Source organism: Aethalodelphis obliquidens, unplaced genomic scaffold (genome assembly GCF_003676395.1).
Source record: "Aethalodelphis obliquidens isolate GAN/ISIS:26980383/991018 unplaced genomic scaffold, ASM367639v1 scaffold4, whole genome shotgun sequence".
Classification (NCBI taxonomy): domain Eukaryota; kingdom Metazoa; phylum Chordata; class Mammalia; order Artiodactyla; family Delphinidae; genus Aethalodelphis; species Aethalodelphis obliquidens.
The window spans coordinates 57,019,461-57,037,637 of record NW_020837948.1 but is presented as its reverse complement, the minus strand read 5'-3'; the positions used below and the strand labels follow the sequence as shown (position 1 = coordinate 57,037,637).

General features: G+C 40.8%; 1 protein-coding gene across 1 annotated transcript; it reads left to right on the top strand.

The window, feature by feature from the left end:
• Window positions 1–1,601: 1,601 nt before the first annotated feature.
• Window positions 1,602–17,084, top strand: S100Z (S100 calcium binding protein Z). The gene is given in 3 exon segments (XM_027101260.1): window positions 1,602–1,691; window positions 14,952–15,077; window positions 16,908–17,084. Coding segments are annotated over 3 exon segments (393 nt in total).
• The last annotated feature ends 1,093 nt before the right edge of the window (window positions 17,085–18,177 follow it).

Below are 18,177 nucleotides of genomic sequence, written 5' to 3'. Positions count from 1 at the left end.
TCTAGAAGTATGTGAAATGCAAGGGATTTCGGACAGAGTCATTCATTCCTTCTCAGTCTTCTGCCATCTACGTCCAGGCTTGCCTCAGGGAGAACCATGTCAAGAGTAAGGTGAGGGCATGTGGCTGATCCAACTGAGATCCAATGTGTCCATCATCCAAAGTCTAAAGCACAAATTCTTCAGAAGTAGCCTCTGAACATTTATTTCACATTTATAAATTATGTTTATGAACTGTGTCAAGACTGGAGTTTTTCAACTCACATTCCTTTAGAGAGATTTTACATAAGAAATAATCCTTACTGTTAAGGTTGTAACCTCTAAAGAGAAATGTTTCAGCTTGGTGGATACATAGAATTTTAAAAAAAATCTAAAAGAGGGCTTCCCTGGTGGCGCAGTGGTTGAGAGTCTGCCTGCCAATGCAGGGGACACGGGTTCGTGCCCCGGTCCGGGAGGATCCCACATGCCGCGGAGCGGCTGGGCCCGTGAGCCATGGCCGCTAAGCCTGCACGTTCGGAGCCTGTGCTCCACAACGGGAGAGGCCACAACAGTGAGAGGCCCGCGTACAGCAAAAAAAAAAAAAAATCTAAAAGACTATTCAATTATAACCAAGTAGTTTGGCTGGAGAAAGATGTCCACATAATTAGAAGCCAAATCAAGTTAGGACTATATACCTTTATTATATAAACTTGGAAACTCAGAGTTGACTAAGATTAGGGTATTTGAGTCACTTTCACTACCAACAACCCATTTCTGAACTGCTGGAAAAAGGAGATAGCATGCTAAAAATGAGCAAATGCCTTTCCTGGAATCCAGGTCCTTTGCAGACATAGTATTAAAGCCTGAAAGAAAAGCAAACAATGCAGGATCTTCACACCCAGGACCCCATCCAGCTCTGCTTGAAAGTGAGGTACCTTAGTCACGTTGAGGCAAATGCCCAACTTCAGGGAATGTAGTGGTCTAGAAAGATGCACCCATAATTAACCTTTGGAGCTTTGGGAAAGTGTGTAACGTAACTCGAAACTGGCAAATCCAGTCTATCAAGGTCAGTTCTTTGTGGAGAGAGAGTCTCTGGACCAAGAGAGAGCTTTCTGGACCTAGGGCAGGGCTCCCTAGAGATTTGACCAACTTAGCAGAGTTGGTCTTGAATAAGGCACATCAGTCAGGGTTCTTTTTTTTTTTTTTTTTAACATCTTTATTGGGGTATAATTGCTTTACAATGGTGTGTTAGTTTCTGCTTTATAACAAAGTGAATCAGTTCTACATATACATATATCCCCATATCTCTTCCCTCTTGCGTCTCCCTCCCTCCCACCCTCCCTATCCCACCCCTCCAGACGGTCACAAAGCACTGAGCTGATATCCCTGTGCTATGCCGCTGCTTCCCACTAGCTAGCTACCTTACGTTTGTTAGTGCATATATGCCCATGCCTCTCTCTTGCTTTTCTTAACAGCAGGCAGTGGAAGCTGACTGTAGCTGCTGAAGAAGAATTCATTGAAATGAACATGAGTGGCTCAAAAAACTCTTGTGAGAGCTGTGAAGAAACAATGCTTGCGGTGCATCTTCCAGAAATGATTTCCAAACCACACTGCAGAGTTGGCGGATGAGAAAACCCTCCCGCCGTGGCCGCCATCAGGCACCGGAGACCTTTTTTGCACTGCTTGACTTCACAGCTATTACTATTGCAGCCAGTGTAGACGCTGGGTCTATACCAGGAACTCTAACCTAATTTGTGGCAGAAAATAGAGGGAAAATGAGCTACACTGCAGATCACATTTCAGAGCCAGAAAACTTTTAGGGTTGCTGTTTATTGAAGGAGGCTAGAACGGAGGGAGGAGAAATCCTTCTCCCTGAAGACACTGAGGTGGGCACTGGCCTCTCAGCGGCTCACTGTGGGAAGCTGGGAAGGGCTGGAAGAAGACTGCTGCAGTTCCAGGTTGCATATCACAGACTTATGACAAATAAGTACTGGTGCTCTTCTGTGAACTTTGGAAATTATCAGAGAAGCTTTAATAAAAGAGATACTGCTCCAGTGATGCTGAGGAGTGATAAAGCAATGCAACTTTGTCATCTGAGGGGATACTTCCAGAATCAGAAACAGTGATTTTTGGTTAAACTGTGATTTTTTTTTTAAAGACCTATATTAATTCTGTTAAGATAGTCAAGGAGGTCACTTGCAGTGAAGCCCTTGTTACTTCCCCTAAATTGTCATTCCTGCTGTGGAGAAAGGTGCTGTAGAAAATAGGGAACAGTGCCCTCTCCTGTATGAACTCGGTGTGTGTGTCCTTTCTGAGACCACATATGAGGACTTAATCATTCACATTTTTATTTCTGAGAAATTCTAATAGAAGGAACAGATTCATTTACATTGCGCCATTTTTCTGAAGTCATACAAAAAATATTAAACTTTTAAAAGAAATTTATTTATTTTATTTTTTATTTTTGGCTGTGTTGGGTCTTCATTGCTGCACACGGGCATTCTTTTCTCTAGTTGTGGCAAGCGGGGGCTACCCTTTGTTGTGGTGCACGGGCTTCTGATTGCAGTGGCATTCTTGTTGCGGAGCATGAGCTCTAGGCATGTGGGCTTCAGTAGTTTTGGCACACGGGCTTCAGTAGTTGTGACGTGCAGGCTCTAGAGTGCAGGCTCAGTAGTTGTGGCTCATGGGCTTAGTTGCTCCGTGGCATGTGGGATCTTCCCGGACCAGGGCTTGAACCCATGTCCCCTGCATTGGAAGGCAGATTCTTAACCACTGCGTCACCAGGGAAGCCCAAATATTAAACTTTTAACTAACAAACTATATTAGATATCTGTTGTTGCATAACAATTTATCCCAAATTTAGCTTAAAATAACACTTATCTTGCACAGTTTCTGTAGGGCAGGAATTTGGGAGCTGTGTAGCTGTGGTTGTAGCTTAGTATTACCCAAAAGATCATGCTGCAGTCATCTGAAGGCTTGCGAGCAGCTGGATGGCCCACTTCTTTTTTTTTCTTTGTCAATTTGCTTTACTGTTTTTTTCATATAAAATTTATTTTTTTAAAATGTAGTTCAGTTTTTCAGTTTGTTTTTAGACATCTTTATTAGAGTATAATTGCTTTACAATGGTGTGTTAGTTACTGCTGTATAAGAAAATGAATCAGCTATACATATACATATATCCCCATATCTCCTCCCTCTTGCGTCTCCCTCCCACCCTTCCCTACCCCACCCCTCTAGGTGGTCATAAAGCACCGAGCTGATCTCCCTGTGCTATGCAGCTGCTTCCCACTAGCTATCTATTTTACATTTGGTAGTGTATATATGTCCATGCCACTCTTTCACTTCCTCCCAGCTTACCCTTCCCCCTCCCTGTGTTCTCAAGTCCATTCTCTATGTCTGCATCTTTATTCCTGTCCTGCCCCTAGGTTCTTCAGAACCTTTTTATTTTTTAGGTTCCATATATATGTGTTAGCATATGGTATTTGTTTTCTCTTTCTGACTTACTTCACTCTGTATGACAGACTCTAGGTCCATCCAACTCACTACAAATAACTCAATTTCGTTTCTTTTTATGGCTGCGTAATATATGTGTCACATCTTCTTTATCCATTCATCTGTTGATGGACACTTAGGTTGCTTCCATGTCCTGGCTACTATAAATAGAGCTGCAATGAACACTGTGGTGCATGACTCTTTCTGAATTATGGTTTTCTCAGGGTATATGCCCAGTAGTGGGATTGCTGGGTCATATGGGAGTTCTATTTTAAGTTTTTTAAGGAACCTCCATACTGTTCTCCATAGTGGCTGTATCAATTTACATTCCCACCAACAGTGCAAGAGGGTTCCTTTTTCTCCACACCCTCTCCAGCATTTATTGTTTGTAGATTTTTTGATGATGGCCATTCTGACTGGTGTGAGGTGATACCTCATTGCAGTTTTTTTTTGTTTTTTTTGTTTTTTTTTTGCGGTACGCAGGCCTCTCACTGTTGTGGCCTCTCCTGTTGTGGAGCACAGGCTCCAGACGCGCAGGCTCAGCGGCCATGGCTCACGGGCCTAGCCGCTCTGCAGCATGTGGGATCCTCCCAGACCGGGGCACGAACCCGTGTCCCCTGCATCAGCAGGCGGACTCTCAACCACTGTGCCACCAGGGAAGCCCTCATTGCAGTTTTGATTTGCATTTCTCTAATGATTAGTGATGTTGAGCATCCTTTCATGTGTTTGTTGGCAATCTGTATGTCTTCTTTGGAGAAATGTCTATTTAAGTCTCCTGCCCATTTTTGGATTGGGTTGTTTGTTTTTTTGATATTGAGCTGCAGGAGCTGCTTGTATATTTTGGAGATTAATCCTTTGTCAGTTGCTTCATTGGCAAATATTTTCTCCCATTCTGAGGGTTGTCTTTTTGTGTTGTGTATGGTTTCCTTTGCTGTGCAATAGCTTTGAAGTTTCATTAGGTCCCATTTGTTTATTTTTGTTTTTATTTCCATTTCTCTAGGAGGTGGGTCAAAAAGGTTCTTGCTGTGATTTATGTCATAGATTGTTCTGCCTATGTTTTCTACTAAGAGTTTTATAGTGTCTGGCCTTACATTTAGGTCCTTAATACATTTTGAGTTTATTTTTGTGTATGGTGTTAGGGAGTATTCTAGTTTCATTCTTTTACATGTAGCTGTCCAGTTTTCCCAGCACCACTTATTGAAGAGGCTGTCTTCTCCATTGTATATTCTTTCCTGCTTTATCAAAAATAAGGTGACCTTATGTGCATGAGTTTATCTCTGGGCTTTTTATCCTGTTCCATTGTTCTATCTTTCTGTTTTTGTGCCAGTACTGTCTTGATTACTGTAACTTTGTAGTGTAGTCTGAAGTCAGGGAGCCTGATTCCTCCAGCTCAGTTTTTCTTTCTCACGATTGCTTTGGCTATTTGGGGTCTTTTGTGTTTCCATACAAATTGTGAAATTTTTTGTTCTAGTTCTGTGAAAAATGCCATTGGTAGTTTGATAGGCATTGCATTGAATCTGTAGATTGCTTTGGGTAGTATAGTCATTTTCACAATGTTGATTCTTCCAATCCAAGAACATGGTATACCTCTCCATCTGTTTGTATCATCTTTAATTTCTTTCATCAGTGTCTTATAGTTTTCTGCATACAGGTCTTTTGTCTCCTTAGGTGGGTTTATTCCTAGGTATTTTATTCTTTTTGTTGCAATGGTAAATGGGAGTGTTTCCTTAGTTTCTCTTTCAGATTTTTATCATTAGTGTATAGGGATGCAAGAGATTTCTGTGCATTAATTTTGTATCCTGCTATTCTACCAAATTCATTGATTAGCTCTAGTAGTTTTTTGGTAGCATCTTCAGGATTCTGTATGTATAGTATCATGTCATCTGCAAACAGTGACAGCTTTACCTCTTCTTTTCTGACTTGGATTCCGTTTTTTTCTTTTTCTTCTCTGATTGCTGTGGCTAAAACTTCCAAAACTATGTTGAATAATAGTGGTGAGAGTGGGCAACCTTGTCTCTTTCCTGATCTTAATGGAAATGGTTTCAGCTTTATACCATTGAGAACAATGTTGGCTGTGGGTTTGTCATATATGGCCTTTATTATGTTGAGGTAGGTTCCCTCTATACCTACTTTCTGGAGGGTTTTTTTTTTTTTATCATAAATGGGTGTTGAAGTTTTTGAAAGCTTTTTCTGCATCTATTGAGATGATCATATGGTTTTTCTCCTTCAATTTGTTAATATGGTGTATCACATTGATTGATTTGCGTATATTGAAGAATCCTTGCATTCCTGGGATAAACCCCACTTGATCATGGTATGTGATCCTTTTAATGTGCTGTTGGATTCTGTTTGCTAGTATTTTGTTGAGGATTTTTGCATCTATGTTCATCAGTGATACTGGCCTGTAGTTTTCTTTCTTTGTGACATCTTTGTCTGGTTTTGGTAATAGGGTGATGGTGTGGATGGCCCACTTCTAAGGGGGCTCATCACATGTCTGACAGGTTGGTCCTGGCTCTTGGTCAGTTCTTTGCCACATGGGTCTCTCTATAGGGCTTCTTGAGTATCGTCACAACATGGCAGCTGACTTCCCCCAGAGCCCATGATCCAAGAGCAAGTAAAGTGGAAGCCATGTTGTCTTTTATGCCTTAGCCTTGTCAGTCACACACAATATCCTACTGGTAACACAGGTCTTCTCCATTCAGTGCGGGGAGAGTCTACACAAAGGTGTGTACCAGGAGACAAGGATCCTTGAAGGCTGGCTACCACCGAAACTTTGCAGAGAATGGATATGGTTTTATCTGACAAGGGAAGTATAGTTGTTGGACTTGTTAATAGCTAGTCCTGACATTAAACATGAGCTAAGGTTCAGGCCTGTGGCATGGATGCATGCCACTTGCCCAGACACATTCTACCTGCTTGCTTTCAGTATAGTCACCATGACTACGTAAGGTTCAGACTGCCTTGTTTGGCCCAAGAATAAATTTGGGCAACTAACAAGCATTCATGTTCTTCTTCTTCACCATCAGTATAAATAACTCAGTTTTACTTTCTATTTTCAGTGGAAGAATTTCCTTAGCTATCTTCTCCTGTAATTTATCTCAGTGTTTATCAGCCTTCATGTTAGGGTTTTTTATTTTTTTAATATTCTTTTAGTATCGTTTAAGTTACTCTTCTTCAGTTGATTGCATCAGTGACAAAAAGCAAGTGGCAGCTTCTTCTCTAACAAAATTCCTCCATATACTCAATGCCATTAAGTTACTTCTTTTCCTCTGGTGAGATAATTCCAGTTTGGTTAAACTTTTTCTCATGCTGACAGGGATGGGGACTGTGTGTGTGTGTGTGTGTGTGTGTGTGTGTGTGTGTGTGTGCGCGCACTATTTATTAAGGAAAATTTCAAGTGTGTAGAAAATAGGAAAGTAGAATACTCTAAAGAACTTCCATGTACCCAGCACTCACCTTCAACAGTTCCCTGACTCATGGCCAATCTGGTTTAATGTCTTTTCTACCCACTTCACCATATCGCCTACCTCCCACCCACTGGATTCTTTTGAGCAAATAGCAGAAATCTTCTCGTTTCAGCCGGGAAAATAGATGTTTGACTTGTGAAAAGGAAATGAACATTCAAACTCTTGCCTTTAGAATTCCTCCTCTTTTTGATGCTCAGCTTTAGTCTGTGGGTAAAAGGCAAGATAAATGCCTTTAATTCAGCGGAGAACTCAGGGGTGTAAGGACATCATTAAAGGGAGAGAGAACGGAAATTCTCCTTTCTGTAATTGTTGGGGCAGAGACATCTGACTTTCCTGGTGGGAATGTGTGTCCTGAAGGATGGGAATCCCACACCAGCCCACTCACACTCACTGTTGAACCTTAAACTAATTTTGGAATAAAAATTGTTTTAAAAGGAAAAGGAGCTTCAGAGCCATTTTGCCCAAGGTTGTCATATCCCTCCAGTGCAGAAGGAGGCCCAGTTAGGTCATGTTTAGGTTTGGTTTAGTATTTAATAATCTGTAATGTATTTTTCAGTAATATTTTGAGTATTTGTCTTGAATTATATAATCTCTTACAGACTCTATCCGGCACTGGGTAAATACTTGCTACCTAATTGTGTGTGTGAAAAGGGCTTTATAAGCTGGAAAGTGCCTTAGGAAAGCCTGTGACTATTATAGCCAAGTCAGTATTTGGGTGGTTCAAATGCTTTGTCAACTCTATGATTTTTAAAACACTTCATTTTTTTGTTATGAAAGTAAAGTATGGCTATTACTAAAGATTTAAAATGACCAAAACCAAGAATAACACAAGCAGAAAGAAAAAAAAAAACCTGTTAACATTTTTGCATATTTCCTTTATCTTTTCTTATGCATGTATAAAAACATAACATGATAATTTTGAATCTAGAATTTTATATGCTAATTTTACAATTCAACACTTTAAAGACTTGCCTAGGGACTTCCCTGGTGGTCAAGTGGGTAAGACTCCATGCTCCCAATGCAGGGGGCCCAGGTTTGATCCCTGGTGGGGAAACTAGATCCTGCATGCATGCTGCAACTACGAGTTCTCATGCCACAGCTAAAAAAAGATACCCTGAATGCCGCAACTAACACCTGGAGTAGCCAAAATAAATAAATAAAAAATATTAAAATAAAATGAAATAAAATAAAGACTTGCCTAATATGAAGATAGATTATAATTTAAAACAATGTATAATTACAATTGATGTTTTAATTGAAAAAGCAATTTAACAGCAACATTAAAAGTTTTTAAAAATTTGTTTTATTGAAGTATAGTTGATTTATAATGCTGTGTTAGTTTCTGCTGTACAGCAAAGTGATTCAGTTATACACACATATATATATTTTCATATTCTTTTCTATTATGGTTTATTACAGAATATTGAATATATTTCCCTGTGCTATATAGGAGGACCTTATTGTTTATCCATCCTATATATAATAGTTTGCATCTGCTAATCCCAAACTCCCAGTCCATCCCTCCCCCAGCCCCCCTCTCCTTTGGCAACCACAAGTCTGTTCTCTATGTCTGTGAGTCTGTTTCTGTTTTGTAGATAAGTTCATTTGTGTCATATTTTAGATTCTACATATAAGTGATATCATATCGTATTTCTCTTTCTGACTTACTTCACTTAATATGATAATCTCTAGGTCCATCCATGTTGCTGCAAATGGCATTATTTCATTCTTTTTATGGCTGAGTAGTATTCCATTGTGTATATATACCACATCTTTTTTTTTTTCTGTATGCAGGCCTCTCACTGCTGTGGCCTCTCCTGTTGTGGAGCACAGGCTCCGGACGCGCAGGCTCAGCGGCCATGGCTCACGGGCCCAGCTGCTCCACGGCATGTGGGATCCTCCCGGACTGGGGCACGAACCTGTGTCCCCTGCGTCGGCAGGCGGACTCTCAACCACTGCGCCACCAGGGAAGCCATACCATGCTGTTTTGATTACTGTAGCTTTGTAGTATTGTCTGAAGTCTGGGAGGGTATGCTTCCTGCTTTGTTCTTTTCCTCAGGATTGCTTTGGCAATTCTGGGTCTTTTATGGTTCCATATAAATCATTTTAGGATTATTTGTTCTAGTTCTATGAAAAATGCCACGGTAATTTGATAGGGATTGCATTGAATCTGTAGGTTGCTTTGGGTAGTATGGCCATTTTAACAATAATCTTCCAACCCAGGAGCATGGGATATCTTTCCATTTCTTTGAATCATCTTCAATTTCCTATATTAATGTTTTATAATTCTCAGCATGTGTCTTTCACCTCCTTGTTCATGTTTATTCCTAAGTATTTTATTTAATTATTTTTTGATGTGATTTTTAAAGGGATTGTTTTTTTACTTTCCCTTTCTGATATTTCATTGTTAGTGTAAAGAAATGCAACTGATTTCTGTATATAGTCTTATATCCTGCTACCCTGCTTAATTCATTTATCAGTTCTAGTAGTTTTTGTGTGGAGTCTTTAGGGTTTTCTATATATAGTATCATGTCACCTGTATATAATGACAATTTTACCTCTTCCCTTCCAATTCAGATATGTTTTATTTCTTTTTCTTGTCTGATTGTTGTGGCTAGCACTTCCAATACTATGCTGAATAGAAGTGGTGAGAGTGGGCATCCTTGGCTTGTTCCATATTTTAGGGGGGAGGCTTTCAGTTTTTCACCATTAAGTATTATGTTGGCTGTGGGTTTGTCATAAATAGTTTTTATTATGTTGAGGTATGGTCCCTTTATACCCACTTTGGTAACAGTTTTTATCATGAATGGATGTTGAATTTCAAATGCTTTTCCTGCATCTACTGAGAAAGAATTTAAAAATCATCCATAATTCTATTAAATAACTATTAAAACTATTTTCATTTTCCTTCTTTCTATATGTACACAAATTTTCCATTGTAGCATACATATGATTTTTATTTTACTATTTTCACTTGTTTTGCTAAAAAATTTTTTTTGCATCCCTGTAGTCTTTTTTTTTCTTTTGCATTTCTGTAGTCTTTATAATTCTACTTTTAAATGGCTGCATGGTTTAATCTTTTTGTCAGACAAACATGGATTTGAATCTCAGTTTGCTATAATCTACTTATGTGATTCTGGGAAAGTTTTTTCTTTCTTTTTTTGAAGTGCTTTATTGAGTTATAATTGACATACAATAAACTGCATGTATTTGAAATGCAAACTTTAAGTTCTGACATGTATATACCTGTAAAAACATCACCACAATCAAGATAATGAACATATTCATCATGCCCAAAAGATTCTTCCTGCCCTTTTGTAATCTCTCCCTCTTATCCCATATAATTATTTTAGACTCACCCATGTCATTGTTATGAAAGTGACAGAACATTTGAACCAGGTTACTTAAAAAGACAAAACTGGAAACTTTGGAAGGAGACAGTTTAGCCTCCTGTATGACTCTGGCCTGGCCTCAGAGGCAGACCCCCCTAGGAATCTGTGGCAGGCTCAAGCACCTTTAGGGTGTCAGTTGTATCCCAGGTAATATTGATGGCTTATTTTTCACATATTTCCTTTTTTTCAGGCTCCATGGCCAAAGCCCCACTTTCCAGCAGCTCTGCTCTTTTTGCCTCCCACTTGTGGATTTTCAATAGCTTTTTTTCCTCTACAATAGTCCTTACTTTTAAACTCTCCCATATCTGATATTTCCATTTCTCTCATTCTTTGCATGCTATCTTGGATGTGAAGTTATAGCTTTTAGTCCTAAGGGTTATGACACACACCAGAAACTGAAAAGTAAAACTGTAATTAATGACTCATAGAGCAAGTAAGGTGCTACTGGAGGACCCCTCTGGGCTATGAACAGGTATGTCTCCCCTGCCCACCTGGGATTTCCTCACCTGTAAATTTGTGTCACTGGCCCGACAGGGTCCTGTTGAGACTTCTGACGTTATCTTTGTTTCTGAAAGTCTTCAGGAGGGCAGAGGCTGGGGCTGGTTTACAACACAGACAAGTTCCTGAAGAAGGGCCATGCTCAGTTTACAGTATCAAGCACACTCTGGGAATTAGAGGGCTTCCAGATGCAGTCCTGCAGCCTGACACCAAGGGGCAGCATATACCAAAGGAAACATCTAGCTCTGCTAAAGCCAAGCGGAAACCAGGCAGAAACCACCTTGCTTTTAAACCCCCAGAGCAAAGCACACCAAGGCCATATTCTCATCTCTCGAATCAGATTACAGCATTACAGCTTTTAAATATCTATTAAGAGTTTTGCCTGCCAACTGAATTTTCCAAGAAGTCAATTTGTCGTTGAACATGATTTAAATATAATACTGCTGAGACCCACATACTCTGTAAGACTTACCCATTTTAGTGCATTTATAACTTCAGCAGCTTAATCTGAAAATAGTTCCAAATTCACACTCTTTCTATTCTTTTAAATGACTGTTTTCTGTCTGTCTCCTTTTCTTTCATGAAGCAAATTTTGTGTGTGGAATAACGGCAATCGAATAATTCTTTGGACAGTTAAACCAGACAAGGCTCAACTCTTTGGAGAGCTTAGTTTCCCTCTCTGAGGCATTTGTTCATTAATCCATCCATCAGCAAAGATTTCTGAGCATTTCCATCATATGCTTGACCCTGTGCTAAATGCTGTGGAGTGCAAGGATGAATGAGATATCAATTCTGCCATCAGGGGACGCATTCAAAGTCTAGAGAGCGGGGAGTATGTGGGCAGACAAAAAAAAAAAGTGATTATAGGAATGTGTGATAAGTGCAATGATAAAAAAGAAAAAGAGATGCTCTGGGGGACAAGTGAGAACAGAGGTGGGCACTTATCAGGGTGAAGGTTGGGGAGTGGGGAAGCTTGCAGGAAAACTTCCAAGAGGAGATATTTGAACTGAGCCTGAAGTAATAGACAGAATTAGCATTCCAGGCAGTGGGCCCAGAAGAGCCAAGGCAGGGAAGAATGAGAGAGTACAACATTTTGGTCAGTTTGTAGGCAGGTCAGACTGTTGAATGCCCAGGAGTGTGGGTATTGATTTGTGTTTTAGATAAACTACTCTGACAGCAAAATGGAGCTCAGAATGGAGGAGAATAGTGAGTAGAGAGAGCAGTAAGGAAGTTACCACAGTAATAGAGACCAAAAATTACCAAGTCCTGAAGGTGGTGAAGAATGGAGAGAAATGGATAAGTTCAACTGATATTTAAAAATAGTGCCAGACGCCGGGTGATGGGAGCAGCTGGATGACAGAGCTGGTCAATACAGCAGGAGGAGCAGGTGTGGGTGTGGAGAGGGCATGGGTTTTGCTTTGGTCCTAACCAAGTTTGAGAAGCTTGTGGGACACTCTGGTAGGAATGGGGTCCAGCAGGTGGTTGGATAGTGGTTTTGGAGCTTAATAGAGAACTCTGGGCCAAAAGATATGGTCTGGGGAGTGATTGAAATCATAGGAGTAGCTGAAATCGCCAGAGTGTAGGAGTTGAAGAAAGTTGAAAGAAAGCATTCAGAAATGGGAGACTCAGGAAAGTGTGGTCACAAAGCTATAGGGGTGTTCTTGGAGGGAAGACCCAACATAAAAAAGACGTCAGCATTCCCTGCATTCTCTATACTTAACACAGCCCCAATACAAATAGCAATGAGATTTGCTAAGGCAAAGTTCTTCTCCTGTATTTACACGGGACCTGGCATAACATCAGTGCCTGACAAATATTTCGTGACTATACGTAGGGACATGCATCCAGTGGAATAATATGCAACTTCAGTGAAGAATGGGGTAGATCTATATGCTGATATAGTAAGATTCATATGAAGTTTAAAAAACTAGGTGCACACACGTTGATGCTGTTATGGATATATATATTTAAGTATATATATATATAAAATGTATATAATTATATAAATGATAAACATATCTTTTTTTTCTGTAAGGATAATAATAGCTGATACATACAAAGCACTCAGTGTGTTCCTGGCACATATTTTTTTTTTTTTTTTTTTTATTGTGTAGTACACGGGCCTCTCACTGTTGTGGCCTCTCCCGTTGCGGAGCACAGGCTCCGGACGCGCAGGCTCAGTGGCCATGGCTCACGGGCCCAGCCGCTCCGCCGCACGTGGGATCCTCCCGGACCGGGGCACGAACCCGCGTCCCCTGCATCAGCAGGCAGACTCTCAACCACTGCGCCACCAGGGAAGCCCCCTGGCACATATTTTAACTCATTTAATCTTTTCTGTTGGGTAAGCTACTGCTGTGATCTCTTTGATACAGATTGGGAAACGAAGACACAGAATTTGAGTGACTAGCCCAGGATCACACGGGGGCAGAGGTGAGAGCTGGAGCCAGGCAGTCCGTACTTTCTACCACCGTGACCTGCTTCTCACACAGGAAAATGTTAACCTAGAAGGACGAGGGTGGGGAATGGTGGAGAGAGAATTTTACTTTTATTTCATACTCTTGAGTATTTAAAATATTATTTTACCATGCACATTATACTCCTTTAATCATAAAAAAAACAATTTAAAAATATTTTTGAGAATTGGGCTTTAGGTATAATCTGAGAACATCCCTGGGGACCTCTCTGGAGGGTCCAGTAGGCTGCCTCGTGGTAAGATGGAGGAGGCGGGCTGGTCGAGGACACATCCCAACAGGCTTGTGGAAAGGAGATACAAAGGAGATACTGGTTTGCTTTCCATATAATTAAAGTGCAGCCCTGAGAGCACAGCCAGCATTTAAAGCACAGCGGCCAGTTTCTGGCTTTGGTTTTTCCAGTGACTTATTTTTTGTTAAGTTTCTCTCACTTAGAAATCCTCCCGCTGTGGATTCCTACATGCATGGCTTCTAGGGCTTCATTCCATGGATTTCAACTTTTTTAGTTTTTGACTAGGCAATACAGTCCTATAACTGAATAAGTTAAAATCAGTTTAAAAGGGGTAAATGAGAAATCTTACTCCCAACCGCTCTGTTTCCACCTTGGCCCTTATAGCTACGACTTTTTTTTTTTTTTTTTTTTTTACTTTCTTTGGTAACCTTTCAGTGATTCCTTAGACAAATTAAAGTATATATACACATATATATTCTTAGCTTTCTTTCTTTCCTACACCCCCAGGGTCGCTGCTTTGTTCCTTTTTAAATTGGCACGTGGAGAGCTTCCTCTTTTTTTTTTTTTTTTTTAACAGCTAGACGACTCACCACTGTCCATTGGGTTAGTTTAGCGAGTCTGCTCTGAGCATATTCCCTTGACCTTGCTGTTGGCTTTGCTGAGGAGTCTCCAAGTTTGAAGGAGTGTTTCTTCTCTGCTCCTCTATTTTTAGAGTTCTTCCCAGTCATCAGCTTCCTAGCAACTGACTGCATTTGTACCCACACTCTCCGTAATGAGGGGTAACTGAAGGCTTCTCTTTCCCTCTTTGTCTTCTCTTCCAGGGCACACAGTGGGGGCCTGCCCTTCCCTGATGGCCCATGGGGCAGCAGCTCACACCTGTTCCTTCTCGTGATTAAAAACAGACTCAGTTACTTCCACTTGAATCTCTTGTCACTGCCAATTTTCATCTTCTTGGGAACAAATGTGCTGGGGTGAAACCCCCGGGTATATAGGCTTATAGTTTAATTGTAAACACCTGTTGACAGAGCCGTGCACTGGCTGAACAGGTATGAAGTTACGCATTTCCTTCCTCTTTTTGTTTATTTTTAATCTGTGTTTATCATGACTCTGTATTTGTTGTGTGATTACTAACTTCCAAACAGTTTGAACCGGCTCCATCGTTGGGGAGTGGGGATTAGGGAGGAGAAAAACTCACCCACAAAGATCTCTGCGGCTTGCTCTAGATGGGCAGAATGTTTGGTTAATTGATTATCATGGTTTAACAACCATCACCTGGGGCGAGGGCTGACCGGGGGATGGCAATATTCCGTTTTAATGAAGGCGTTGATGTTTCCCCACCCACTTATCCGTCACAAATGTTCTTTCCCTGGCTTTGGTGGCCTGCCCTGGGGTGATCCCTTCTGCTGCCAACACGCCCGCCCAGCTGGAGATTGCCATGGACACCATGATTAGAATCTTCTGCTACTCCTGCAAGGAGGGGGACAGGTTCAAGATCAACAAGGGGGAGCTGAAAATGCTCTTGCAGCGACACCTCACAGAATTCTTCCCGGTGAGTCTGGCTTTTCTCCCCATCCAGTCGAGGGTGGATGCGGTGCACATTCAGGGATAGCCTCCATGTGCACCACCAACTCCTGTGTCCTGCCACACGTTGTATAATTCCTATCGAGATTCTAAATACAGGGAAGCAAACACTAGAGACCTTTGTTTTCTGTGTCTGTAGGCATGTGCGCTTTTCTGTAGTGCCTAGGGTTAGGGTTTCCAGTGTTGGAAATTATATTTGAGGCTTTTATCAATTATTCAGTGTCGTAGTACAGCAAAGGTATAGCTAGTTATACTAGGAGTTATAGTTATAACTAGTGTCACAAGTTATACCCGGACCTCTGTCCTGCTGTCTATAAATGAATAAATATTATGTTTGGGGCCAGAAATGCAGCCTGGGGCACTTTATGATATGATGGCAAATTTTCTAGTGAATAACAAATACCAGGTGAGTTTGTCAGCCGAGAACAAGCTGATTGGGATTGACCGAAAGGGTGTGTCTGGCCAGTGACCAGTTGGGTAACAAGTAGATTTACATCTCAAAACAGCCAAAAGTTCAATAAAACCACACGTGAAACCTTAGAATGGAGTGTGTGGAGGCTGCTCTCAAGAAAATGCTCACTCTTGTGTTTCTGGAGTTGCCTCGAATTGGTTTTAGCACGTGTAACAGCCTGGCATGATGTTATTCTGTCCAAACCCTGTGTTAAGACGATAGTAATTATAATTATGACACTCTTTTATCCCCACCCTCTATGGGAAAAGCTTAAAGTAAGAATTTTTAACATACAAATACCTGTTCAGTAATTTTAAGAGCCCCTGAGAACATTTTTCTTTTTCAAATTCAGTTTGGCTACTGTATTACATAACATTTAGGATAAAAAACTCGGTAGGCCACACTTGGCACATTGATTTATTCAAGTGAAATTTATAGTTGTTTTTGATTGAGTTGATTTTGATCAATTCAGTTTAAATTTCCAACCATTTAATGGTTGGCAGCTAATGAGAGGACAATGGGGAGTTCTTGGAGGAAGTGAATTATACTTCTGGAAACATTTCTCATCAGCCTCTTATCATAGGAAAGGTAGGTGCTTCACCGCCCCACCCTTTCTGAACCCTGATCTCCTCAATGGGCTCCTTGCTTTCCTTTCCACCTATAAAATGGAGTCATCCTTATAAGATCTACCCTTTATTGGGTGCCTCTGTTTTGTTTTGCGACACACAAAACAGGCTGCCAGCTAAAATATTATATGACCCATGCAATTATTTGGGACATACTTATACTAAAAAAGTATTCATTGCTCATCTGAAATCCACATTTAATTGGGCATCCTGAATTTTTACTTGCTAAATCTAACAACGTGGTGCTAAGCACTTATAAAAGCATGTTGAAGTAGCCCCCAAATTTGTGGGAGATATTTTTTTCCTCATTTGATAAATTAGGACATTTTAAAATGTTAAGTGATTTGCTCCAAGTCCCATTGTTGGTAAATGGCAGAGCCACTCACGATCCCCCTTTGGCTTCAAGGCTTCCTTCTTTTCAAGTCCCCCTGATTTCCTCCCCAGGTCCTGGCCCTCAGCCTGTCCAGCTCACTTTGATATGCTGCTGTTTGCTCCTCTTGGTGTTTAGGTCTGAGGATTATATGGTGGGGGTGGGGCAGAAGCCCAGACTCGTTTAGAATGTGTGCCTGGTTCAAACCTCCCTGCAAATAGGCTCTTGGAAATTGCTTTAGATGCTAAAAATGGAAATGCAAACTTTAATGTAGATAAAAGGAAAATACGATTTCAGTTGTCATTATGAACCTCAGAGCCTGGGAGTTAGAAATTTTCTTTTTCCTTTTAGTGTCAAAAGGATCCTGAGTTGGTTGATAAGATAATGTAGGACCTGGATGCCAATAAGGACAACAAAGTGGATTTTAATGAATTCGTGGTCACTGTGGCAGCTCTGACCATTGCTTGTAATGATTACTTTGTAGAACAATTGAAGAAGAAAGGAAAGACAAGTAGTAGTTTAATCTAAAGGCAGAAATATATCCACAGTTATTTACCGACTGTTCATCTATACCCTCCAGATCCATAGTCATGCCATTTATAGCTATAATATACATATAATTAGTTGCTAGTATTAGTAAATGATGCATACCTTAATATATTGACTTTAAATAAATATTCCAAATTTTATATGCCCTTCTTGAAATTTTCCTATATATATTTTTTAAATTGAAGAATAGTTGGTTTACAATGTTGGGTTAGCTTGAGGTGTACATCAAAGTGATTCAGTATCTATTCTTTTTCAGATTTTTTCCATTATAATTTATTACATGATATTGAATACATTGGGTTGGCCAAAAAGTTCGTTCAGGTTTTTCCGTATCATCCTACAGAAAAACCTGAACGAATGTTCTGCCCAACCCAATAGTTCCCTGTGCTATACAGTAGGTCCTTGTTGTTTATCTTTTTTTTTTTTTTGCGGTACGCGGGCCTCTCACTGTTGCGGCCTCTCCCGTTGAGGAGCACAGGCTCCGGACGCGCAGGCTCAGCGGCCATGGCTCACGGGCCCAGCCGCTCCGCGGCATGTGGGATCCTCCCAGACCGGGGCACGAACCCGTGTCCCCTGCATTGGCAGGCGGACTCTCAACCACTGCGCCACCAGGGAAGCCCTGTTTATCTATTTTATATATAGTAGTGTGTATCTATTCATCTCAAGTAAAGATGTTATATACTTTTTTTGTCAAAGAGAGAGCATCACAAAAATTTAGCTCTTTCAAATGAGACTAGAACTCAGCAAATTTCTCAGACATTCATCATCCTTAAATTGTACTTTGAAATTATCCTATTAAAGAAATAAAGTGGCTCTTGCACCCTCTTGTGATTCTGCTTCGAGAAGACGAAGCTGTGATGGTCTGTAAACAGAAAGGCTGTTAAGTGGAAGGAAGTGCTGGCTTTTGCAGTGAGTTAGCTCAGGGAAGGGGTAAGTCCAGGATGCTCAAGCCAAGAGAGTGCGACCAGCAACCCTTGGGGGCTGGTGTAGAAACACCTCCTTGTCCCTGGGGTCAGGTGATTCTGAGGCAAGTGTCTTAATGCCATTTCCCAGGGCTTCCCCGCCTCCCCGC